At 41.1% G+C, this 25,555-nt stretch overlaps 1 protein-coding gene, 1 long non-coding RNA gene and 1 other non-coding gene across 3 annotated transcripts in view; 1 reads left to right on the top strand and 2 right to left on the bottom strand.

Annotated features, from left to right (window-relative positions):
- Rnf130 (ring finger protein 130) overlaps window positions 1-10,927 on the bottom strand; it is a 96,938-nt gene extending 86,011 nt beyond the window's left edge. Inside the window, exon 1 of the mRNA XM_076856547.2 lies at window positions 10,237-10,927. Coding sequence (XP_076712662.1) covers window positions 10,237-10,483 — 247 coding nt within the window. The 5' untranslated portion in view covers window positions 10,484-10,927. The remainder of the gene's footprint in view (window positions 1-10,236) is intronic.
- On the top strand, window positions 10,603-24,595 carry LOC143399684 (uncharacterized). The gene is made up of 5 exons (XR_013091425.2): window positions 10,603-10,706; window positions 17,927-18,014; window positions 18,576-18,645; window positions 18,973-19,103; window positions 23,623-24,595. It is a non-coding gene; the product is annotated as an uncharacterized LOC143399684 (long non-coding RNA).
- Window positions 23,059-23,162, bottom strand: LOC143400544 (U6 spliceosomal RNA). The gene has a single exon (XR_013091464.1). It is a non-coding gene; the product is annotated as a U6 spliceosomal RNA (small nuclear RNA).
- Window positions 24,596-25,555: the final 960 nt, after the last annotated feature.

Below are 25,555 nucleotides of genomic sequence, written 5' to 3'. Positions count from 1 at the left end.
ACAAACCATCACAGCTGTCCCTTCTCTCAGCCTGCCCCCAGGTCCCAGAAGCAACCAACTTTTAACTATTTCTAGTTATATGGCCATCCTTCGTAGTTTCAAAAAGGCTAATAGCTATAATTTCTTGGTTTATCAACTCTGGGTATCATCTGACGTCACTAATCAGGATTTTTCTCACTTACTCTTCTCCATCTTCTCTTTCTCTTGACTTCATTATTTCATTATTTTCCTTTGTCGTTAAACCATTCTAGTTTCTTCAACTACAGACTATCTAAGAAGTCCTCACCCTGTGAGATAAATATACTGGCTCCCTCAATTATCTATAACATCTCTTTTTTCTCTTCCATTTCTTCACCTTTGTCATCCGTAGCTGTGATAATATTAACTTTCTGCTCTGAAACTAGAATTAAGTCTCCTATCATTTAACTAGAAATTAATTCTAAATGGGGAAAACAATAAAACTAATACAAGTATTAATATCATCACAATATAAATTGCCGCAGTCTGGCTGGGCACAAAATCACGAGCCACTTAAGCAGGAACAAACTCTTTGAAACTGCCGCCAATGCCCAGTACGCTCCTGGGAAGATTGCCGACCGACGCATGAGGCGTTCTCCCGGAACCCAAGAGGAAGTTCCTCCTCCGGAATTCCTTCCTACCGCACTTCCCCAACCAATGGGAACTCTCCAGGAGTCCCATAGCAGGCCAAGGTGAACAGCAGGAGTCCAATATCCATACGAATGCAAATCTTAACATAATCATATCATTTCAATGGCTTGCTGGCATCACCTTTCAATCAAAAATGCCATATATCATATTACTTGGCTGTGGCTCTTAGCATCTCCCCCCTTCTGTTTAATTAAGCAACAAGCAATGTGGCTAGGGACCGTGCCTGTTAGATTTGTCCAATTCAACATATGGTTTTTACCCGTCATTGGATGAACTGATCTTTAGGCGTCAGCCTCCTGTCTTAGGTTGATACCACTGCAATTGGATCATACCCGTCACTGACTACCAGTCCAGCATATAGTCATACTTGTGGATAGGCCTATGCACCAGTGGCGGGGTGAGGTTCTTTGCCTCACCTCTGTTGGCCCCCAAAATTGGCCTTGGTGCTGGTGGGGGGGGGTGAGGTTCTTTGCCTCACCTCTGTTGGCCCCCAAAATTAGACCATCACTAGTAGAAGGGAGGAGGATACAGAAATGCCACGACACCAAGTCAATTGACGGCTCCTAGGAAAAATTGCATCACTGGTGACACATCAGCAAAGATAAGCCAGCACTACCATAATTCCCTGCATCAACAGATAGATCACAATGCATACAAGTGATACATAGTCCAGGCAAGTTCTGTAAGCAATTCAAAGTGGAGGAATCTATCAATATGTCCATTTCCTCCCAAAATAAATCAACTCATTGATTGAGCATTACTTGTTGAATTATTATTCATTGATGTATCAGTTTATATAGTTTGTTGTGATAACTATCGTTTGGTTTCATCTTTGTCTTCACCGGCACTGGGATGAAGATAGGAATTCTGACAATGATGCTAAAAAAAAAATATGTAACATTTCAACAGGTACTAAGAAAACAATTTTCTGAACAATTTACATTATCCTGAACAGAATTATTAAATATAATGAAAAGGAAAGATGAAAGTAAACAAACAGATCTGTTAAACTCCTATTTGTTCATATGTTAAAACAATCCTCAACAGCTGTTTACCCAATTTAAATTAAACCATTAAAATCACGTGAATAATAAAATTGGGTCCCATTCTAGGATTTCATTTCCTTCTCCAGGATTCATTCACTGCTCAAAATCATGCCATTTTTTAAGCTTGTCCTAGTGTTCCTTGGTCCTAGTGTTCCTCTGACTAGGAAAAAAGTTTGCTCTTTTTTAACATATTCCTAGTACCTTTCAGTTTCCTACTCATTTCTAAATGCTTGGAATTCTATTTTCCTTTAAGATAGGGAATAAACTTTTCTTTAAAAAAGGTGTGTGTCCCGAAATTCCTTAATAAGACTCCTATAGAGCAAGAATTAAAACCAAGAATCAATAAATGGGATGGATTCAAACTAAAAAGCTTCTCCTCAGCAAAAGAAACAATTAGTGAGGTGAATAGAGAGCCTACAGAATGGGAGCAAATCTTTACCATAAGCACATCAGATAGAGCACTAATCTGTAAGATATATAAAGCACTCAAAAACCTAAACACCCCCCACCCTGCCAAAACCCCAAATAACCCAATCGGTAAATGGGCCAAGGAACTGAACAGACACTTCAGAAGAGGATATACAATCAATCAACAAACACATGAAAAAATGTCCAACATCTCTAGCAATTACAGAAATGCAAATCAAAACTACTCTAAGATTTCATCTCACTCCAGTAAGAATGGCAGCTATCAAGAATACAGACAACAGTAAGTATGGGTGAGGATGTGGGGAAAAAGGCACACTCATACATTGCTGGTGGGGAAACTCTGGTATATATACACAAGGGAACATTACTCAGCATTAAAAGAGAATAAAATCATTGCATTTGCAGGTAAATCGATGGAGTGGGAGAATATAATGCTAAGTGAAATAAGCCAATCCCCCAAAATCCAAAGGCCGAATGTTTTCTTAGATATGAGGATGTTGACTCATAATGGCGATGGTGGGAGGAGCTTGGGAGGAATGGTGGAATTTTAGATAGGACAAAGGGAAAGAAGGAGGGGAAGGGAGAGGGCAAGGGGAATAGGAATGATGGTGGAATGAGTTAGACATCATTACCCTAAGTACATGTATGAAGACACAAATGGTGTGAAAATGCTTTATGTACAATCAATGACTTGAAAAATTGTGCTCTATATGTATAATATAAAATGAATTGCATTCTGCCATCATGTATAACAAATTAGAATAAATAAATAATTTAATTTTTAAAAAGAATATTTATTTTTTAAGTTTTAGGTGGACACAATATCTTTATTTTACAATAATTTAATTTTTAAAAAGAATATTTATTTTTTAAGTTTTAGGTGGACACAATATCTTTTACATTTATGTGGTGCTGAGGATAGAACCCAGTGCCTCATGCATACTAAGCTAGCACTCTACCGCTGAGCCACAACCCCAGCCCCAATAAATAATTTAATTTTTTAAAAAAGTGTGTGTGTGTGTGTGTGTGTGTGTATGTGTGTGTGTGTATACGCTGAGGCACTTGCCTGATGTGTGCATGTTTCTGCATTTGATGCCCAGTACCACCAAATAAATAGATAAAATAATAAGCCTGTAGATATTTATTCTAGTTATCCCCTTCAGATAATGAGTCCCCCCCCCTTTTCCTTTCTCTTTTGTAGTAAAACCAGAAATAAGTGTTTGTGTTGCTGTAGATCAAACCCAGGCCCTTGCACATGCTAAACATGTGCTCTATCACCGAGCTACATATGTCCCTAGCCCTATGGTAATTTTTTAAAAATAGAGCTATGTCACTGATAATCTAGTTGATAACAATCATTTTTTATTTCTGTATATTACTTTGACCTTTGCTGTAAACAAATTTAACATATAGTTCAATCATCTTGTATTTAATTTTGCAGCGCATACAGAACTTTTACAATGATCACCTTTTATGGCTATGTAACATTCCATCGAGTGGATATATCATAATTTATTAAACCCACTTGGGAAGTTGTACAAAGAAGTGGTTAAAGCATGCGTGCTGCCACCAATCAAGCCTACATCAAGTCCCAGCTCTGCTGAATCCCCAAGGCAACAAAGTAAGTTACCTCAGTCTTTAATTCATTTAACACTAATTGCTCAGCACCACCCTACTATGTTCCAAATACCACATTAATCACTAAATATACAAGAGTGGACACAAGAGACAGGATCCCTGCCCTCAGAAACAAAGAAAACAGATATGTAATTTCTAATCATGTTAAGTGCTATAAAGAAAAAAAGGCACTAAATAAAAGACTGGAGTGCCCTGAATTCCCCATGCACAAAATAAGGATAATAGTACTATCTAAAGCTGTTATGAGGATTAAATATAATTTGTGTAAAAATATCTGGCACAATTCTTGGTACACCTTATGGACCCAATTATTTGTAAATTCCATTACTTACTGGGTTAAAGTGAAAGCACTAAAGCAAGAAACAGTATATTCTTTTTTTTTTTTTTTTAAAGAAAGAATGAAAAAGAAAAAAAATTAGTTGTGATGAATACAATACCTTTATTTTGTTTATTTGCTTCTTTTATATGGTACTGGGGATCAAACCCAGTGCCTCATGCATGCTAGACAAGCGCTCTACCACTGAGCCACAACCCCAGCCCTATATTCTCCTTCTTCCCTCTTCTTCTTCTTCTTTTTTTTTTTTTTTTTTTTTTGTCAATAAACGCTACACATTTCCAAGGCTAAATTTATTGCAAGAATTTGATCTAGGGTCTTTTTATATATGTTTCCTTTTATCTCCTTAAACATACTGAGTGTAGGAGCTATTTTAACATCCTAATCTGCACTTTTCTCATTCATGTCATTTTGGGGCTTAAGTGCTCTATGATGCACTTCATTTGATGTTTGAAGGATCCCCTGTTTTATTAAAACTGCCTCCAAGAGTAAAGTAAGCTACACTATTAAGTTTATGGAAAAGAATGAATGCGTAGAGCATAAAATATTTAAGGATGATAAAACAAATGCCGATGTTTTAGATAAACTTAATAGTTTCATTTTATAAATAGGTCAAGACTGTTGTTTTTTTTTTTTTTTAAAAAAAAAAACAGTCCTAAAGCCTATCCGTTCATCCCCCTGATGCAGGTGAACATGGCCCAAAATAGTAAGATTTCTTTTGTGAGAATTATGTAAAGAGAGCACTAGCATATAAAAAAGTAAGTTTCCTTCCTTTATAGTTCTCTCTTTTAAACAAAATTCTCATGATCTTGCTTAGATAGGCACCTTATTTTCAATGACTTTCAACTGTTGTCAAAATCTAAATCTAGGGGCTGGGATTGTGGCTCAGCAGTAGAGCGCTCACCTAGCACAGGCGAGGCCCTGAGTTCAATCCTCAGCATCACATAAAAATAAATAAATAAAACAAAAGTATTGTGTCCAACTACAACTAAAAAATAAATACAAAAAAAAAAATTAAATATATCTAGAAAAGGAAAGGATTGGCTACATTGTAGATATTTTTACACTGTTCAATCAAAAAGAAGAATTCACAAAACTAACAATATTTACATTAATGTTTTCATTACTGCATATATGTGCATATACACATCCATATACCCTGTGACTGGCTTGAAAAGGATAACGCTCTCCTTAGTGGCATATTCTGGAAGGTTGATTTTAAAAGATTTGTCTTCTTACATTACAGTCATACCGTGTTCAAGGTGAGAGGGAAGCTACCCAGTTTATTCTTTCCAAAGGATGATTTCCTTTTTATGAAATTCAAAAGAATGCTTTGTAGTTTGTTCATTTCTTAAAACTCATGTTCAGAATTAAACACAAACTAAAGATGTGTTTGGCCTTTATGAAGTAGGACTAGAGCTGCCCTAGATCCAGATGCAGTGCAAGATTAGCCTGAGCTAAGTGAGGGAGAGCTCCTAGGCTTTGTCATGTGACATGCAACTAAACCTTATCTCCCCTCAACAACTTTCAATGAAGGTTGTTTTTTAAACCCAACGATCATAAGTGCATTTCTATTAACTATTTTTCTTGTAACTTCAGCCAATCGTTCTACACATTGAGATCTTAGGAATCCTGAGCCTATTAGCCAATATAACATGTTTTTATCAAAATCACTTGCACAGCAAAAGACCTTCAAAATGTAAAAAATAGCAAGTGGAAAAAGTTAAAAGTTGGAGGCAGAAAGTACAGAAAACACTTAGGAGAGACCTTGATGTAACAGAAACAGAGAAATAGTGTGGTAGCAGGTTAGAGACTTGGTGGGGAGGTCAAATGATTTTTTAAAAATATTCTAAGCTGAAAAAAAAAGTTAAAAAAAAAATTCTAAGCTGGGCACGATGGCACATGCCTGTAATCCTAGCAACTAGGGAGGCTGAGACAGGAGGATCTTGAGTTCAAAGCCAGCCTCAGCATATTAGCGAGACACTTAGCAAGTCAGCAAGACCCTGTCTCTAAACAAAATACAAGAAAGGGCTGGGGTGGGGGTGTGGTTTGTGGCTGTAGCTCCTACCTTGCATGTGTAAGGCACTGGGTTCAATCCTCAGCACCACATAAAACATAAATAAGTGAAGATACTGGGTACATCTACAACTAAAAAAATATTTAAAAACAAGGGCCCAGGATGTGGCTCAGTGGTTAAGCACCCTGGGTTCAATCCCCAGTATCAAAATAAAGTAAAATAAAATATTCTAATTTTTATACATGAAAGGAAATCATTTATAAATGAAGAAAAAACATGGTATATGAAGATATTTTCTAGGCTATAAGTTCAAAGCACATACTCACACACATCTTTCCTTTTTCCTCTTGCCTAATTATGTTGACATTTGGCTTTTAGAACTTCAGCCCCTTTTGAATTCTCTTTCCGAATGTTCAGAGACGCTGCTCCCAAGATCATATATACTTTCTCTCCAAATATTTTGAAATCTCTATGCCCCTGACTTTGACATTATGAATTCCAATATTATGACTCCTTTCATCCAAACTCCCATTTTCATGTCAATCTCCTTCACTGTTTATGAGAATTTCTAAAAACAAATTTCAGGTTCATTAAAGGATCACCTTTTTTTAAACATATAAACCCGAGATTCATTTTTTAAAAATCTTATTGCATCCCTACAGTCAACAAGGCATCAAAAAAATTATTTGGTAAAATTGTTCTCTAAGGCTGTAACGCTCAATCCAGAAAATTTCTACACAAAGCAAAACTGGCTGATACCAAACTCTTCCCACCAGCACATCTGCATACATAATTACATCACTGACACAGGGCTTTCTCCTCTCCCAACCCCCACTCTGGATTCAAACAAAAAGTTAGTGTGCACACACATAAAGCGCATTTACAATGTCTACTTCACAGTACATACTAGCTGGTCTGCTCTGCAAAGGTATTAAACATTTTGATCTTAGTTATAAGCATTTTGTTTAGTAAATAGTAAAAATGCAACTATGATCTGTGCATAAACCTAAGACGTATTCCTTTAAAACTCCATTTCTAAAAATGAATGATCAGTTACAATGTGAAATGCATTAGGGCTAAACAAATGAATTTCCATTCACCAATGCATTCTATTTAAAGATAAAAATATATTTTCATACTTGTTTATGAAGTATTTTATAAAAAAAAGTACTTTTTAAAAACACCTAAGGAAAAAATGCCAATTTTTTCTAAAGGTCAGAGGAATAATAATAATCTTATTCAGTAATTCATACAGGTCTAATTTTGTAATGCATACAAGCCTAAGACTAGCACTGCAAAACAAGAAGAAAGATTTCACAAATCAAGCCACAGATGTAAAATGAGCCATCATAGTCAGCTCTAGAAAAACTGTAAAAATTCCTTTGACTTTATATTCATTCCTACCAGTCACTCACCCCCAAAATGAATTTTCATGAATTTCATATCCACTGACCACAGCTGTTTTTGAGCCAGGAATTCTGTCTCACAACTTGTGAGTATAAGAATAATTTGAACATAATTTTGCTTCGTGTCAACACAGAATAAACATGTAAAAAAATTCTCTCCAATTCAAAACTTTAAGAGCATAGTTATAAGGAATACAACTTTTAAAAAATACATAAAATTTTGAAACTCATTAAGATTATAAAGTTTCCCCAAATTATTCCTACTTTAAATAATTTTCTTAACCATGAATAATTTGAACAGACTTCTACCAAATTCTTATTTTTAAAATACACTTGAGTTCCTACGGGACAAGCAGAACATCTTGGATTTCATATAAACCCACAGGTTTAGAAACAATTTACAGGTGGATTAACTTTATAAAGATCCCCTTAGAATATAAGCTTCAAAGAGATTTTATCAGTTTATTCACTGCTGTTGCCCTTTTCTCATCACCAGTGCCTTGAATGGTATTTGGCACACAGTGGGATTCCAATCATATTTGCTGGACTAAAAGAACATAAGTATGAAGACCCTTGATACAAAATCAGACTCAAACCACTTGTGGGATCCTACCATTACCACCACCATAAGAAAACCCAGAGGATTTCTTCTCCTGTGATACAAAATGACACCTACACCCCCACAATCAAGGAAAGAAAAGATTAAAACTTGCAAAAAAGTGACCTCACATTCAATTTTCACACACTACTTCACAAATTTGTTCATTTTGTTTCAGTGTCTAAAATTCCACCAGTTTGAATTCACACGGATTAACAGGTATCTTCAAAGAATTCAAGATGCATCTAAACTTCTAAGATGCCTTAAGAGTTAAATACTTCATCATTCCAATTTACAAAGAAACTGAGGCTAAGCAGCAGAATTGCTTTGCCAGTGTCACACAATACATGTACAGCACAGTCTGACTCAAAATCTTTAATTTTACAATGCTACTTTTCCAATGATAGAGTAACAGGACTGACCTTCATCCACACATCATCTATATTAATCCCCAACAGCCTTCTATTGGAACACCTAAAACAAGCTTTCTTAAAGATAGGGCTTTTGTTTGGGGTGACAGACAAGTAACAAATAGTATAATGACATGGAACACTTTACTTTGGGGGCAAGAATCTAAGATCTGGGGTCCATGGAGAAATCAAGCCCCAAAGACAAACCACAGATTTCAAAACACTACAAGGCCAGTTCTTACTCTAGAAAACAGCTTGCTTCTCTCTTCCTCTTCCTACTCTTCCACGTGACCCTTCTGGATTCCCCCCCCCCCCCAAACTAGAAAATAGGCTAGCATTGTTAGTACCATAGTTTGGCAACATTATGTGTCCCAACCACAGTGACTGGCACAGAGCAGGCACACAAATATTTACTGAATGAACCAAAAACAAAAGTTGTTTCTAGGGTCAAGATAGGGACCCTAAACACTATTTTTAACAAAGTGGAAATGAAAAATGCACCTTAAGCCCCTGATTACTGGTTTAAAATGAATTTTTAAGAGCCCCATCTATGTTGGGGACAGACCGTACAGGAAAGCCTGACTGATTCTTTTCCCCCAGTCAGACTGCCTCAAAGAAGAAAACCACTTAGCATGTAACCATACAAATACAGAGCTCAGAAGGGCATAATGTTCTAATATTTTAGACTATAAAAGCAAACGCCATTACCTTATTTAGATTTCCTAGTTTAGATCATTTAAACATGATGAGCAGTTAAAAACAAACAAACAAAAACCTCCTGTTATAGTCTCAGGATGAGAGTGGGGATGGAGAAGATAGCAGACATTTTCCAAAAAGTTCACACTGCGCTGAAATCCAAAAACATCTACTCCCCAATGTGGAAAACGTTTCCTTTTAAAACACAACTAGGAACTTAGGCAAATACAAGTTTTGCACCAAATCATTAACTAAACACTGTCCGAGTTTACAGAAAAACATGAAGATAAATCAGATGGCTTCAAAGACAATTCTTGACAATTTTACCTGTTTCTCTCTTGTTTGGCACCCCTGACCTGAAGACTTGGCTACTAGTTCCAATTTGTCTGATTCTTCTTAATGTGAAATTTTCCGGAGTCAAATTACAGTAAAACTACTGGGGTAGAAGAAGAGCCAAAAGCAACAGGGAAGATTCTCATTTTCCTCTTTCAACAACCCCCCCCCCCAACAATTCCCACTTAAGAAAAACGGCACGTTTTGACGTTAGAAAAAGGGCCTCTCATCCTTCGAGATCCAATGCAGCGTTAAATCTGTAATTTCAGGAACAAACCTGCCGGTTTAAGATCTCATTCTCCATGAATTAGTTTTGTGCTACTTGCACCACCTCCTTTGTCTATGCTGTCCCTGCAAAACTCGCAGTTCAATGCCCTCCAGTAAACAAGCTACCTAAAAGAAAAGAGAACGTTCCAAGTCTTAAAAAAGGGGGGTGGGGAGGGAGGACGGACAAAAAGGCTTCTGGAGCCTCATTCCCAACCATGAGCAGGCCGAGTTCCACACAGAGGAAACCGTAGCGGTCGGTCGAGCGTCGCGGAGCGGGCGAGCCCGGGCCGGCTACCGAGGACCCCGGCCTCGCCACCTCCGCGCGCCCCGGCTCTTGGCGACCACCGCCCGCCGCCACACCTCAGGATCCTCCCCCCCTGGCCAGGTCCTCACCTCCGTGGATGGGTAGTGGCGCCAGCACCTGGCCGCGGACCTCGGCCTTGGGCGAGTCGAGCCCGTAGCGCCCGCGGTCTATGCGGAACGTGAGTGGGGCGCCGCGGCCGGGCTCTTGCACCGTCACGTTGATGAGCGCCGTGTAGTACTCCTGGCTGGCGTTGTCCGCCCGCGCCGGCCACAGGCTGCAGGTCAGCAGTGCGAGCGCGGCGAGCCGGGCCGGGCCCGCCCGCGCCGCGCCGCTCATCGTCCCTCCGGCAGCCGCCGCCGCTCGCGGACCGGGCTCCGGGGCCGGCGCTGAGAGGCGGGGCGGGCGCGGCCGGGGCTACGACGGGGGCGCGCGTGCGCGTCCTGCGCGAAGCCGAGCACGAGCACGGCCCTTCTCGGAGCCGCGGCCCCGCCGCTCGCCACTCTCACGTCTGCTGCCCGCCCGCGGGGACGCGCCCATGGGCTCCACGAGAGGACGGCAGGTCAGGCAGCGCGCGGTCGTCTTCTCAGGGACCTTCGAGGGCTGAGGGGGCGGTCCCCCTCCATTGCCCCGGTTCGGTCCTGCCGAGTGGGAGCACCTTGTACGGACACAGCCGGGGCTGGGAAAGGCAGCCCCGGGCGAATATGTCCAAGGAGGGTCAAAAGCGCACTAAGTCTCACTAGTCCAGGATGCAGCCCCCAGCGCGCGTCCGCCACCGCCCGAGCGGCAACGCGCAGGCCTGGGGCACAGCCCCGCCCCCGCGCATGCGTGCGAGTCCCTGTCCGCTCCCGCCCGCTTGCACGAGGGCCCCGGGAAGTCGGGGTACCTGACAGCCGGTTTCGGGCTGTATGTACCCCAAACCTTGATAGCCAGGGGGTTTGGCACCAGGAAGTTTTCTAAGGGCCTGTGGAAGCGTTTGAGACAATCGAAAACCACCTAAAACTTTGAAAGTGAGGTTTTAAGTTAAATGACTTTGAGATTTAACATTTAACTGGTCAACGGCGAATCTTTATAATTGACATCTTGAAGAGAGAGGTGTCTGTAAATAAGCGTCGAAGGCCCAATAGCCTTGGAACTGCAGGGGAGCAAGAGTGGTCAGCAGTGGCCACTAAGGACTAGACAAAAACCTCCACAAGCCCTAGATAAGAAGATTGTATAGCACTCCCTAGCATCTGCAAAGGATTGGTTCCTGGACACCCCTACACACACACCAGGATACCGAAATCTACAAATGCTCAAGTACATTATATCAAATGGCATAATATTCGCATAGAATCTATGCACATTCTCTTGTTTACAAACCTCCAGATTTCTGGCAATACCTAATACAATGGAAGGGCTATGAAAATAGTTGTAGGTTAGAGAATAACGACAAAGGGAAAATGCTATACAGGGGCAATTGTTTTCTGAATACTGAGGACCTGTGATTGGTTGAGTCTGAAGATGGGGACCCATGATGATTATAAAGCACCTCCTGAAGTGAGGCCTATTTCCAACACACACACACATCACATCACATCCTTAAAGGTTGCTCAGTGTAAAATATAAATGAAGGAGCAGGATGAACCTAGCTTCAGGTGCAGCTAAATCAAGAACCTGTAAGATCATTGTGAGGAGGAAAAATGGCATCTTCTGACCAGACAGAGCTGAGTCTCTAGTCTTCTACAATGGAAAGGTGTTGAAGGCAGCTTGGACCAACTAAATGTACTAAGAATCCTGGAGATAAGAGAGTGTCCTGAGAGAAAACGGAGGTGCACTCTATCCAGGAAAGGATGCAGTGCAGGCTAAAATATCAGATGTCCATTGGAACTTAGTTGGTCACATCCTTTACAATTTTCACATCCTCCAATTTCTTCCCTTCTACCTGCTCTGTCATCCTCTTTCTAGACTAGACCCTCCCTATTGACACTGGTTTTTACTTACTTACTATGAAGAAATACAGTTTCTAGACCAAAGCAACTGGGTCCCCATCTGGGCCAGCACTTAAAGAGGCTAGCACTTCTCTTCTCCTCCTCCTGTCAGACCCCTCCTCACAAGGCAAGGAGTCCTTAGGACCAAGGTGATGATTAGGCATTAGACCCTGGAATTCCTTGCACAAATAGCCCCAGGCCACTTCCCTAAAACTCTTCCTTAATGGGGGTCTCTTTCTTTCTGCCCCTTTCACTTGATGTGCCCTGGCCTAGTCCTATGCAAGATGTATATAGTTTCTATTCTCTTGTCCTTACAAGGGTCTTTCAAAGTGTGGGGTGCCCATGCTTTCTAACGTGAGAAATTATTATAGAAGCCCACATACACCACCCTGTTATACCAAGTGGTGAGAAGGCAATTCTTTAAAAAAAAACAAACAAAAAAAAACAACTCTCTTTTGACCCCTCTGAAGTTGTCAAGGAGAAAGTTGGGAACAGAGTTTTTAATATTTTCATTGTACTTGCTGATTATCCCTTTAAATAGAAGTGGAATAAGGTCTCTGTGCACAGCCTTAGAAGGTACCAGCATCTAGAGTAATGTCAACACCACCCTGTTTGGGGGAGTGTAATTGTCCTTAATTTTATGGCGATTTTTCCTCTAGGGTAAGTGGTTTTTCTTTTATAATAGTGATATAAAGCTATCTTATTTAAAAATTGTGGTAAAACATACATAACATGAAATTTAGCATCTTAACTATTTTTCAGTGTACAAATAGTGGCATTAAGTATAGTCTCATTGTTGTGTAACCATCAACATTATTCATCTACAGACCTCTTTGCATCTTTCAAAACTGAAACTCCCAACCCATTAAATAGCTCTGTATTCTCCTCACCCTTAACCCTTAGCAAACAACTACTTTCTATCTCTATGGATTTGACTGTTCTAAGTAACTCTCATTACTCAAATATTTCAGTATTTATCCTTTTGTGAGTGGTTTATTTCACTTAGCATAATATCCTCAAGATTCATTCATGTTGTAGCATATGTCAGACTTCTTTTTTTAAGGCTGGATAATGTCCCATTGCATATCTATACCATGTTTTGCTTCTATTTATCCATTGGTGGGCACTTAGGTTCCCTCTACCTTATAGCCTTTGCCAGTATATTGCAGTGAACATGGGTGTATAAATTCTTCTGCATATATACTCAGAAGTAGAATTACTAAATGACATGACAATTCTATGTTAATTTTTTTTTCAGGAACTGCCATACAGCTGTACCATTTTACATTCCTTCCAACAGTGCACAAGTGTTTCAGTTTTTCCACATACTCACCAACACTGGTTTGCTTTTGTGGGGATTAGTAGCCATTTCAATGGATGTAAGGATGGTGGTATCTCTTTGTGGTTTTAATTTCATTTTCTTAATGACTAGTGAGTGATCTTTCCATGTGCTTACCAGCCAACTGTTTATCTTCTGTGCACAAAGTTTCCTCTAGTTAATTAGGCGTATAAGGTAAATAAAAACATGGGGGTTTATTTGGGTGTGTCATATCTCCTGGAGGACATATACTGATGTCTGACTCTGGTCCTCTGGTTCTCTCTGGCCTATGAATGAGTGCACATGGACCTGTCTGGGTTTTCTTGTTTGTTTTTGCTTTGGGGTACCAGGGATTGAAGGGGGGTGTGTTAGCCACTGCAAACATCTCCACCTTTTTTGGTTTTTATTTTGAGCTAGGGTCTTGATTAGTTACTTAGGGTCTCACTAATTGCTGAGGCTGGCTTTGAACTTGCAATCCTACTGCCTCAGTCTCCCAAACCCCTGTGATTACACTGCACACAGCTCTCTCCACAATAGTCCATTTCTCTGTATCACAGTAGTGTCTCTCACCTCTTCAGGCCAGCTTACCTGCCTCTGCTCTCATCCACTACCACCAAGACACAACATAATAGGAAAATTTACCATGTGTTTGTTTTGCAACCCAAAAAATTTACACTTTCTTATTGAAAAATGTCAATATGGCATAAGATATCGGTATATATCTTCCACCTGGGTTCAGTAGAGGTTAACGTTTATTCATAAATACTACATCTTTATATTGTTTCTATTTGTAAAAATATTTTTTCCAGCTAGGCATGAAAGCACACACCTATAATTCCAGCAACTTAGGAGACTGAGTGAGGCAGGAGGATTGTAGTTCAAGTTTAGCCTGGACAACTTAGACCCTGTCTCAAAATGAAATTTTTAAAGAGGGTTCAGGGTGTAGTTCAGTGCTTGCTTAGCATATGCAAGGCCTTGGGTTTGATATCCAGTGCCACAAAAATTTATTTTTTCCTGAACCATTTTAGTCCATTTTGTATTGCTATAACAAAAATATCTGGGGCTGGGAACTTTATAAAGCAAAGAGGTTTATTTAACTCATGGTTCTCAAAGCCTAAGAGCATTTTGCTGACATTCTGACAAGGTTCCCCTTGGCTGTGTCATGGTGTGGCAGGGAAGTAGAAAGGCAATTGGCTGCATGCAGAAGGGGCGCCTGTCTGAGCAAAAAAACAAGAAACTAGGGAGGGGCAAGACTTGCTCTTTTGGTAAGAATCCATTCTCTTAGGAAACAACCCTGTCTCTTGAGACCCAATCCACTCCAAGACACCAGCATTAATTCATTCATTTGGGTATAACCTCTATCAACCTATTTATTACCTTTCACTAAGTCTCACCTCCTAAGGTTCTACCTCCTCAACACGGCCATGTTGGGGACTAATCTTCCAGCACATGAAACTTTGGGAGATGTGCTCAAACTATATATGATATGGTTTAGATAAGTCCCCAACATGGCAGTGTGTTAAAGGCGTGGTCTTCCTTTGTGGAGCTTGTGGGAGACAATGGAACCTTAGGAGGGAGGCCCTCTTCTGGCCATGGGGGCACGCCCTTGAAGGGTATGGGATCCCAGCCCCTTCCTCGTCCTTTTTTCTACCCCAACAAGGAGGTGAACAGTTTTGCCACACACTGCCGCCATGATGTACTGCCTTGCTACAGGCCAAAAGCAAGGGGACCAACCAATCATGGACTGAAACCTCCAAAATGATGAGCCAAAATAAACCTTTTCTTAATTAAAGGAAAGCTAACTCAATATCTAAACCATAGCAATGGCCCTTTGGGCTACTCTCCTATATTATCATGACCAAGATAATTAACAATAATTCCCTAACATAATCCTATATCACAGCCTTATTCAAATGTTCCCAGACATCTTAAAATGTCCCCTTTCCACACACACATTTTTTTTTCTTTGAATGGAATCCAATAAAGGTTCTGCATTGGTTTTGGTTGTGTTATTTTCTAGAAATTCTGACTTTAAGGATCCAACCCCAGCTCCAGTGGCTTAAAAGAAATATATGAAAATCTTGAACTTGAAGCACTGCAATACATTTACTAGGAAATGTATTGCGTTCTGCAATTATCTTGTCAATAAAACAAATATATTGTATTCTACTTTTTCTGTGTAAACACTGAAATTATACCACAGCCACTTTAACCTTCCTCATTTTTAGTATACGAGGAACCTCAAAAAATGGAAGTGACCAGCTTCCTCTCACTCTGAGCAGTTCCGCTAATGGAAGGAAGCTGCCCTCCCTCTTTCCTGGTGGGGTCTCATTAGGGAAGCAATGGCAGGGAGAGGAAGGCCTGCTGTACTGGTATTGCCCACAATCCGGGCCATATGGGAGACAGTGGGTTTGGGGTCAGGTGCAGTGACGCTGCAAAAACTCCTGTAAACAGATGGGTGGTGACAGACAAAATGCCTCAGATTTGGAACGTGTCATGTACTACAGACCAGAATTTCATGTCCTTGAAGACCCTCAGACATAGGAATTATCAGGCCCATTTTGCAAATAGGGAAACTGAAGCTGATGAGGAATGAGAGGTGACTCTGGGGCACAAACCTAATCCTGGCTGGCTTCAGGACCCTCACTCATTTTACTGCCACAGGTTGGTGCCAGGCTCAGTGTAAAGATGACCCCTGGATTTCTTTGCTTTTGGCCAGGTCCAAGAAGCGAGAGCCTTGAGGCTAAGTGCTCTCCAGGAACTTGAGTGGGTCCTGGGCCTGATCCTTCCCTTGGGATGCTGAGCAGGCAAGAGCTGCCAGGGTGGCTGCCTTTTAGAAGAATCGAAGTTATCATTTTGTCCTTTGTCAGGATTTGTTTGGTCAGAGTGATGAATGATTGAGCCACAAAGGGCTGAGAAAGAATAGATGACAGCTGGCTGGACCAGGTCTGGGCCAGCCAGCTCTCATGTCTGACTGATGATGCTCAGGCTGATCTGGAGTGGTCATCCTTAGGGTACAGAGTTATCCAGAAAGGCCTTTTGTTCACAGTAGGAGAGAGAGACTCAGTTCAACATGTACAGAAAAGATTCTTTGGGAAGGCTGCAGAGCTGCTTGCCTTATTGAAGGGAAGGTAGCAGGGCTGGGCTCAAAAAAGAGCACCCAGGTAGCTCTGGGGATCTGGTCATGTGAAATCATGGGGTAGCTTCATTAGAGTGCTGCTATCCAACTAAGCAAATTGTTTCTCTAAAAAGAAAGTATCTGATTGGTCTACGCCCAGTCAGGTTCCCACACCTTGGACATAGAAACAGGGTACCAGCTAGGCACAATGGTACATGCCTATGATCCCAGCAACTCAGGAGGCTGAGGCAGGAGGATTGCAAGTTTGAGGCCAGCCTCAACATCTTAACAAGAACCTATCTCAAAATTAAAAAAGATCGGGAAATGTAGCTCAGTGGCAAAGCACCCCTGAGTCTAATCCCCAGTAATGAAAAAAAGAAACAAACGAGCACTTGCCAAGGGAGAATCTGATGAAGGAAGGATAGCCCCATCTGGACCAACATAGTAAACAGAAATGGGGCAACCAGAGGCAACCTCTGGAAGTCAGAGGGGGAAGCCCATGCAGATTGCCTGATCCCAATTTCCTTCCAGGTGAACTCTGGCTGTGTTTTTTTTTTTTTTTTCTTCAAAATACTTAATTTTTTTTTTTTTTTTGAAAAGGATACATTCACAGTTTCTCTCCCTACCGCATCACTCCTCCATCCCACCAACAGTGACACACATGCACACAGGCACATAAGGCCAATGGACTGCACTCTGTCCTGCCCTCTCCAGCTTGGAAGAAGAGATCTTCTCCTTGCCTCCTTCCCCCAACAAAGGTAAAGGAGAGAGGGGCCTGCTGCAATGCCAGCTCCCAAGGGAGGATGCAGAGCCCCCCACACTCTATCACATCACATGCACTTAAAAAAATAAGATCAAGTGGTGTTCTGACATCCCCAACATCACAAGATAGCAATCGCCACCTGGAAGTCATCTTTGCCATTTTCTAGAAAAATGTATTGCACTTAATTAACAGGTGTTAAAGGAGCTGGGATGGAGCTTTGCCATGAAAATTAGGAGTTCCTCTGCCCTTTGTGTCATGGGTAGTAAAACTCCAGGGCCATGTGGAGAGCTGTCCAGCACAAAGGGGCCTTTCCCACAGGCTACCACAGTGGTCACCCTGCCTCAGGCTGTTGCGGGGTGGGGGTGGGGGGATCTGCAGCATAGTGAGCAGACCTCTCATCAGAGTGTGCACACCCAAAGTTAAAGTTCACTACTAAATGCCTTCCCCAACAGGCAAAGCTGTTCCTTTTACAGAGGACAGGATTACCCAGGTCCTCCACAAGGCTGCTGGCTCTCTCTAAATGTATATTTTCTACATCTAGATCTACATTTCTTATATGTACATTCTTGCAACCTTCTAGTTCATACATGATTTGTCTGTTCTGAGGTTGCAGTGGGGTGGCCAAGAAGCTAAAGACAAGATGCTCAGGAAGTTGACAGCACTTCCCAGCCCAAGGTGAACTCATGGAAAGACAAACTTAAGTAAGCTTCTCTAGCCCCTTGTGTTCTTTAATTTTTTTTGATCCCCCCTCCCAGATGTTCTCCAGAATATGTCAAAGATCTGAGAATGGGAGCCTCAGTCTTCTGCTGTTGTCCTAGAGGAAAAGGGCCCCGGGGGGTGTCAGAGAGACTCCCATCTCTAAGACCCACCAGGCAGGCACCAACCCTCTTTCTGTAGAGTCTTGGTTCCTAGGCCAGAGGAGGAAATAAACTTATCTAAGTACTTCTTTCCCGAAAAGGTCAACATCTGGACATGCTCCTTCCTGTTCCTGCCAGGCTCCTGACTCTAAGGGGCTCTTCTGAAAGTCCAACAGCCAAATTTCTTCTAAGGAAGGAACCTGCCTGGAGGGAAAAATAGGAGCACACTTCACAGATAGCAGGTGGGGTGGAGAAGAGAGACATCAAGCCCCATCCCATCCACTGGGCTCCAAACATAGATACCATCCAGAGAAAAAGTGTCTATCATTAAAAAAAAAAAAAAAAGGAAGGAAGAAAGAAAAAAACTGAAAAAACACAAACCTTACATTTTTTTTTTTTTTTGAGCCAAAGAAAATGAAGAACTTTTCAGCTCAAGGCTCATCAACCCATAACAAAATGAAGAACCGCCCTCTGGGTGAGCATCTGGCTGCTTTCTTCTAGAATAGACTTAGGGGTCTGAGTCTCTTTTTAGACATGTCATTTGCTATGGTCTGAGTGTTTATCCCTGCAAAAACTCATCTTGAAACTTAATCCCATAATTCACATTAATGGTATTTGGAGATGGAGCTTTTGGATAATAGGATTAGACAAAGTCATGAAGTAGATAGGCCCCATGATGGCATCAGTAATTTTATAAGAGAGACCTAAGCTAGCTAGCATGCTTGCTCTGTCTTGTCCTATGAATGTCTCATGCTGCCTCAGGTCTCTGCAGAATGCTCTCTAACAAAAAAACTTTCATTAGATGCTGAGCAGTTGCCAACATCATGTTCTTGGACTTCCCAGCCTCCAGAACTGTGGGCTAAATTCTATACAAATTACTCAATCTCTGGTATTTCGTGATAGCAACAGAAGACCACCAAAGACATCATCCAGGTAAGGGACTGTGTTGCTTCCAGTCATTTGTGGTCAACTGAGAGTCTGATAGTTGGAGACCCAGCAGCTTTTCCAGAACCAGTAGCCTGGAGATTCAGCAGGAGCAGGACAATGTGAGACACCAGCTTTAAACTGATACCTGTGTCTTTTAAACCAATATTCAACACAAGAAAAAACAAACTGTGTGTAATAATGATGATTGCAGCATTAGCTACAGGAACAAAAAGTTGGAAATAAACTCATTTATTTGTTAAGCAAATTGTGGTGCAACAAATTTGAGGGTGATTATATAGCTATTAATATATCAAACAAGCTGTAGCAACGTGAAGAATGCTTCTAATGTTCTGTTGAATGCAAAAGCAGAATGTGAAATAAACCTCTGGTTAAACACTATGTAGAATAAGTTCACATGTATGAACAAGGACTGGATGGGAATTATCAAAACAAAAATAGTTGAGTTTATTTGGGAGGGGGTGAGTGTTTTACTTTCCTTAATGTTGTGTTTATGTTCAAAATGTTCTTTTTGCAATGATAAAAATGCTATCATTTGATGATTCATCAAGAGACACTGAGGAACCTATTAGAAGTAGTGAGATTGTGTTAAAAGGAACCCAAGGTGGGAAGGGTGAGGTATTGCCGGAAGGTCAGAGTGCAGAGAGTTGGGGTGGTAACTCCTAGTGACCCTTAATTAAGTTCTCCTTTATAGATCTGTATTAGTCTGCTAGACCACTCTAAAAAAATACAATAAACTGGGTGGCTTAAACAACCGATATTTATTTCTCACAGTTCTAGAAGTCCAAGATGAAGGTGCTGGCTGATTTGGCTCCTGGTAAAGACTTTCCCTGAATTGCACATAATGCATCCTGTAGTGTCCTCACACAACAAAGAGAACACAATGTCTCCCTTTCTCTTTTTATCAAATCCCTAATCCCATCATGAAAACCATTCTCATGACCTCATGTAATCCTAATATTTCCTGTGATGATTTGGATATGAGCTGTCTGCCAAAAGCTCCTGTGTTAGTCCAGAAATATTCAGAGATGAAATTATTAGATTATAAGAGCCATAACCTAATCAGTTCATCCTAGTTTGAATGAACTGGATGGGTGGAAATGATAGGCAGGTGGAGCATGGTTAAAGGACCTGGGTCCATGGGGGTGTGCCCTAGAAGAGCATCTTCCCTGTGGCCCCTTACCATCCACACCACTGCTTCCTGGCCACCATGAATGGAGGAGTGCTCCTCCACCAGCCCTTCTACCATGATGTTTTGCCTTATCTTAGGCCCAGAGCAATGTAGCCAGCCCACCATGGACTAAACCTCAGAATCCATGAGCCAAAATAAACTTTTCCTTCTCTAAGTTGTCTTTGCCAGGATTTTGGTCAAAACAACAAAACTGACAGACACACTTCCCAAAGGCCCCATTTCCAAATGGGGATTAGGGATTCAGTATGTGAATTTGGGATGTGGGGAGGAGATGACACAACTCAGCCCATAACACTGGCCTGAAGCCTCCTTAATACTCTCCATACATTGAGTGATTCTATTTTTACTCCTAAAAAGACATAAATTTGGTTTGACTGTAGGCACTTTTATTAAGGTAAATCTTCCATTATCGTAGCATATGGGATATGTATGTTGGCAATGTTCTTTTAGAAGTACTAGTTCAAAAATTGTGCCAGGCCTGAGAGTGTATAGCTCAATGGTAGAGCACTTGTCTAGCATGTGCAAGGGCCTGCATTTGATCCCAGCACTAAAAAAAAGTGTCAGCTTGGTGTTTAATGTCATTGTTAAAGGCAGAAGGGGGCCAGCTCATGATACCTACTGGAGTCACAATCAGATATCAATCCTAATAAGATGTCAATCCTGATCAGATGTCAATCCTAATCATTTCTACCCCAGGAGAAGTTACAGAAAGTGGAGAACACATCTCCTCAGTGAAACATATGCCCTGTGGTGGGTAAGAATATCCTAAGAAAGTTTAGTGGAGCGAGGGGCCTAGATCTGCTCAGTTATATGAAGAAGAAGAAAAAAATCTCCCCAAAAGATTCCTTCTATGGAAAATGAAGGCCCAGAGAAAGAGATCACATGCTAGTGTGGGCAATAGGGTGGCAGATGCTGTGAGGGGTCATTAAGTGCTTATTCCAGGCCTTTCTCTCATGCCCAATTCTACTTTTCAGGGTATAAGAGATAAATTTTTTAAATTGTTTTTGTCTGAGTTTCCACTTATTCATTCAGCACACTTATAGGAAGCAGCAATTCTGGGTACTTGGAATATGCTAATGAACAAAGATTTCCAGGATTCTAGAAGAGAGATCTGCTGCTGTCACATCTTTCCCTTCCTCCTGCCCACATGAGATCATGAACATGGAAGCTATGCACTCAGGGTAGTGGAGAAGCAAGTGCAAAGGAGACTTTGCCGATAAGACACTTTCCTTAGATGCTGAGGCAGCCATCTACATTCTTCCTGCATTTTATTTCTCTATTGAAACCCAAGGAAAGATTTCTTCCTGTGAAAGATTTTCTGTTATTTGCATCTATATTGCACTTACATCTAGAATGTAGTCCTCACTGGTGTAAGTCGACTAAAAGCAGAGGAGAGGGGCCGGGGCTCAGTGGTAGAGCACTTGCCTCGCAGGTGTGAGACCCTGGGTTCTATCCTCAGCACCACATAAAAAGAAAGAAAGAAAGAAAGAAAGAAAGATATTGTGTCCATCTATAACTAAAAAGAATTAAAAAAAAAGAAAAAGAAAAAGCAGAGGAGGACACAGAAATACTCTAAGTTCTCGTGTCTTGTCATTCTGAAATTTCCCCCATACTGCTTATTTTAAAAGACTCCCAAATTAAGCTTATCCTAAAAAAGGGAGTCCCTCCCACCTGAGGAGACCCAACTCTGTGAATGAAGGCGTTAGGATTTTTGATTACTAGGGAGGAGGGCAGTCAGGGAGGGCCTCAAAGCAGGATGTTGACACCACAGGCTCAGGGTGACATGTATTGTAATCATTGGGACTCTTCTAGCTGTATCAGAAACCCAACTGATTTGGGAGAACTTTTCATTTATGAAAAGTCTGGAGATTGGTGTAACCTCAAAAACTGTGTCTAGGAAGTCATATGATAAAATCAGAGTTGGGCTCCCTCTGTCCCTCTCTTGGCCTTGCTCTCTTCTGAGTTGCTTTTATATATTTTCAGTTGGGCTTGTCAATCAATCCAAGCTCAGAAACTACAAAAGTAAAAAGGACTTTGTTTGAGTTGCAGTTAAGAAAACACAGGTTCAGATAGCTCTGAATCAGTCTTTCAAAGAAAGCAGAGAAAGTGGGAGATTAAATGGGCAGAGTACAAAGCAATAAAAATTCCTTGGTAGGGAATTTCTATTGATACTGAGGAAAAACAGGTGCTGTGTGACAGGGGCTGTGCAACCATGTTATTGGCTTCCTAGACTTGAAGTCTAACTTTGGTGTTTCCAATTAGCCAGGTCCCGTCACTTGTCCTCCACCAAAACAAGCAAAAAATATAGTGGTGAAAGACACTTTTGATCAATATAGCCATATTGGGAAGGCAAAGTGAGATCCAGTCTCTCAGCTGTGTCTTCAGGTTGCTGACCAGTGCTTTAGTTTTAAATAGAGGAAGAATTGGTGCAAAGTGTGAGAGTTATGCAAAATTAAGCAGTCTTGATCAAACTGTGGTCTTATTGATTATTCTCTCAGTTCTGATTCTGCAAGGAGGTGGTTCCAGAGAAGTCCTTATTACTTGAGGAGACAATTTCTGTGACTACTCAGGATGTTTGTCTATCAGACCTGTGGTCCTGGAAGAGGGTGATGACTGACAACTCCCGTGCACCCCTCCCAGGGTGTGAAATAGAATACTTTGAATATTGCCTCAGTCCCAAAGGGGGTCCAAGATAGGTCAGGTAAATTTGGAACTAATAAACCTTGTATTTATTACTAGTTTTTAGATGAGGATTCTTTTTTTTTTCTCATGAATTTGTGTGTCCTCCTTGCACATGGCCATGCTAATTTTCTCTATCATTTTAATTTTAGCATATGAACTGCCAAAGCAAGCACAAATGAACACTTCTTAAATGATTAACAGGCCTATGTGAAGAGCTAAGTAGGGACCTGACCCAAAGTGTAAGGTAACAAAGGAGATAGGAACAAGATGAAGGCAGAGAGGCCAAATTCTATCCTGCTCTCAGTTACCCATAGTGCATTTGCAGGTCTAGGTAAAAAGTCACTACTTTTTAGCAAAGGCAGGCTAAGTCCCTGTTACAACCAAGAGAGGATTAAAAAGAAAAAAAGTATATATTTAGTAAAAGTGTCCATAAAACAAATTTCTGATAATCTCTGGTTGAGTCTCTGGGCATGATGACTATTCTAGCTGCCTACAGTCAGGTGACCATAGCGCACATTCCTAGGCAGCAGCTGAAATCACATATAAGTCCTTTTGTCTTGATGGCTTCCCAACTCTGCTTTGAAAGGATTTTTCAATATTGTTTTCATCATAATTGTCTTTTTATTTTTATAGGCTCTCCCTACATGGGTGCAAGATGACCCTCAGCAAATCCTGGAGGAACATTCTGTACTATCAGAATCCCAGAAAGGAGCAGCAGGAGGGAAATTCCTTCTCTTTTTAATGGGCTTTCCGAACCATATTCTGAGTCTAATTGGTGCATTGCGCACATGTCATCAGTCCACTGTTGAGCCAACTACTGTGACCAAGCGGATAAAGTGGCCAGACCCCACCATATGCTTACTCCTAGAGGCAGAGGTGGAAATCTCTTAAACCAACTCTATGGGCTGATAATGGGTGGTGTGCTAGAATTAAAAATAAATATTTGGTCTTTGTCCCCAATTTTTGGCACATAGTTCCTAACACTCTTGAGATTTCTGATAATAATACCTTCTTTTTGCAAGTTAGATGGATGGTGGCTGGTGACTGATGGTCACTAGATAGCTTTAGGATGGGGGTTGGTTGGCAAAGAAACTAACCATGTGATTAGAGGGTTGGAACTCTCAGCCCTAATGGCCAAACTCCAGAGAGGGGAGAGGGGCTGGAGATTGAATTAATCACCAATGTCAATGATTTTGTAAATTATGCCAATGCAACAAATCCCCCACAAAACCCCTAAATTACAGGCTCAAAGAATTTCCAGGCTGGTGAACACATTGAGGTGCTGAGTTGGGTGGGGAGTGGGAATTCACAGAAAAAGCTTGAAAGTTCCATGTTCCTTTCCCCTTGCATCTCTTATACCTTGCCCTATGCATCTCTTCCATTTGGCTGTTTCAGAATTGTAACCTTTACAATAAACTGGTAATGATAAGTGCTATGGTTTAAATATCTCCTCCAAAATTCAGATTCAAGTTTAGTTCTCATCGTGATAGTACTAGGAGGTGAGATTTTTAGGAGGTGATTAGGGCAGAGCCCTCATGAATGGATAAAAGCCATTATCTCTGGAATGGGCTAGTTATTTCAAGGGTGAGTTTTATAAAAGTGAGTTCAGGGCTGGGGTTGTGGCTCAATAGTAGCGTGCTTGCCTAGCATGTGAGAGACACTGGGTTCAATCCTCAGCACCACATAAAAACAAATAAAATAAAGGTTAAATTCTTAAAAAAATAAAGTGAGTTCAGCTTCCTTGATTTTCTCTTGCTCCTACTCTCTTTCTCTGATTCTATGAGATGCCCTCTACTATATTTTGATGCAGCAAGAAGGCTCTCACCAGATGCTGGCACCTTGACTTTGAACTTTTCATCCTCCAGAACTCCTGACAAATTTCTTTTCTTTGCAAATTATCCAGTCTGTGGTATTCTGTTATAACAGTAACAACAACAACAACAAATAGAAATTATTCTAGCAAATAATAGAAAGGAGTGAGGTTGTGGGAACTTCTGACTTTGTAGCCAAATAAAACAAAATTCTGAGTAACTTGGGGATCTAATACTTGCAGCTGGTATCTGAAGTGAGGGTAGTCTTATGGGACTGAGCCCCTAAACCTGTTAGAATCTGATGCTAACTTTGCATAGTTAGTGTCAGAAATGAATTGAATTGTAGGACACCCAGTTGAATTGGTTATTGCCTGGAGAATTGGTTATTTTGTGGAAAAAAAAATAACAGAGGGGTTTCCTAAGGAGAGTTGGGATGTACTCACAAGCATACAGAATGTAGATCTGAGTAGGGACAAGAGCAAACACACCTGGATACCCCACCTGTGACTACAGATCGCTTGCTCTGATCCTGGGCACAGAATCAGGAAGTTCTCCAGCACCTACCTGGGGAGAGGCCCCTGGGACATTCCCCAGGAGCAGCCAAGGCTGGGAAGAGAACAATTAAGGATGCAAGTAAAAAAAAAACCCTGAATTAAATAGCTTACTGGAGAAGGAAATCCAGAGGAATAAAAGATTCCATTTAGGATACCAAGCATCTATTTCATGCACTGGCTTTGTCCCCAGAGCTCTTTTCT

Source organism: Callospermophilus lateralis, chromosome 5 (genome assembly GCF_048772815.1).
Source record: "Callospermophilus lateralis isolate mCalLat2 chromosome 5, mCalLat2.hap1, whole genome shotgun sequence".
Taxonomy (NCBI): domain Eukaryota; kingdom Metazoa; phylum Chordata; class Mammalia; order Rodentia; family Sciuridae; genus Callospermophilus; species Callospermophilus lateralis.
The sequence above is the reverse complement of the archived record's forward strand: the minus strand, read 5'-3'. Positions and strand labels throughout refer to the sequence as shown.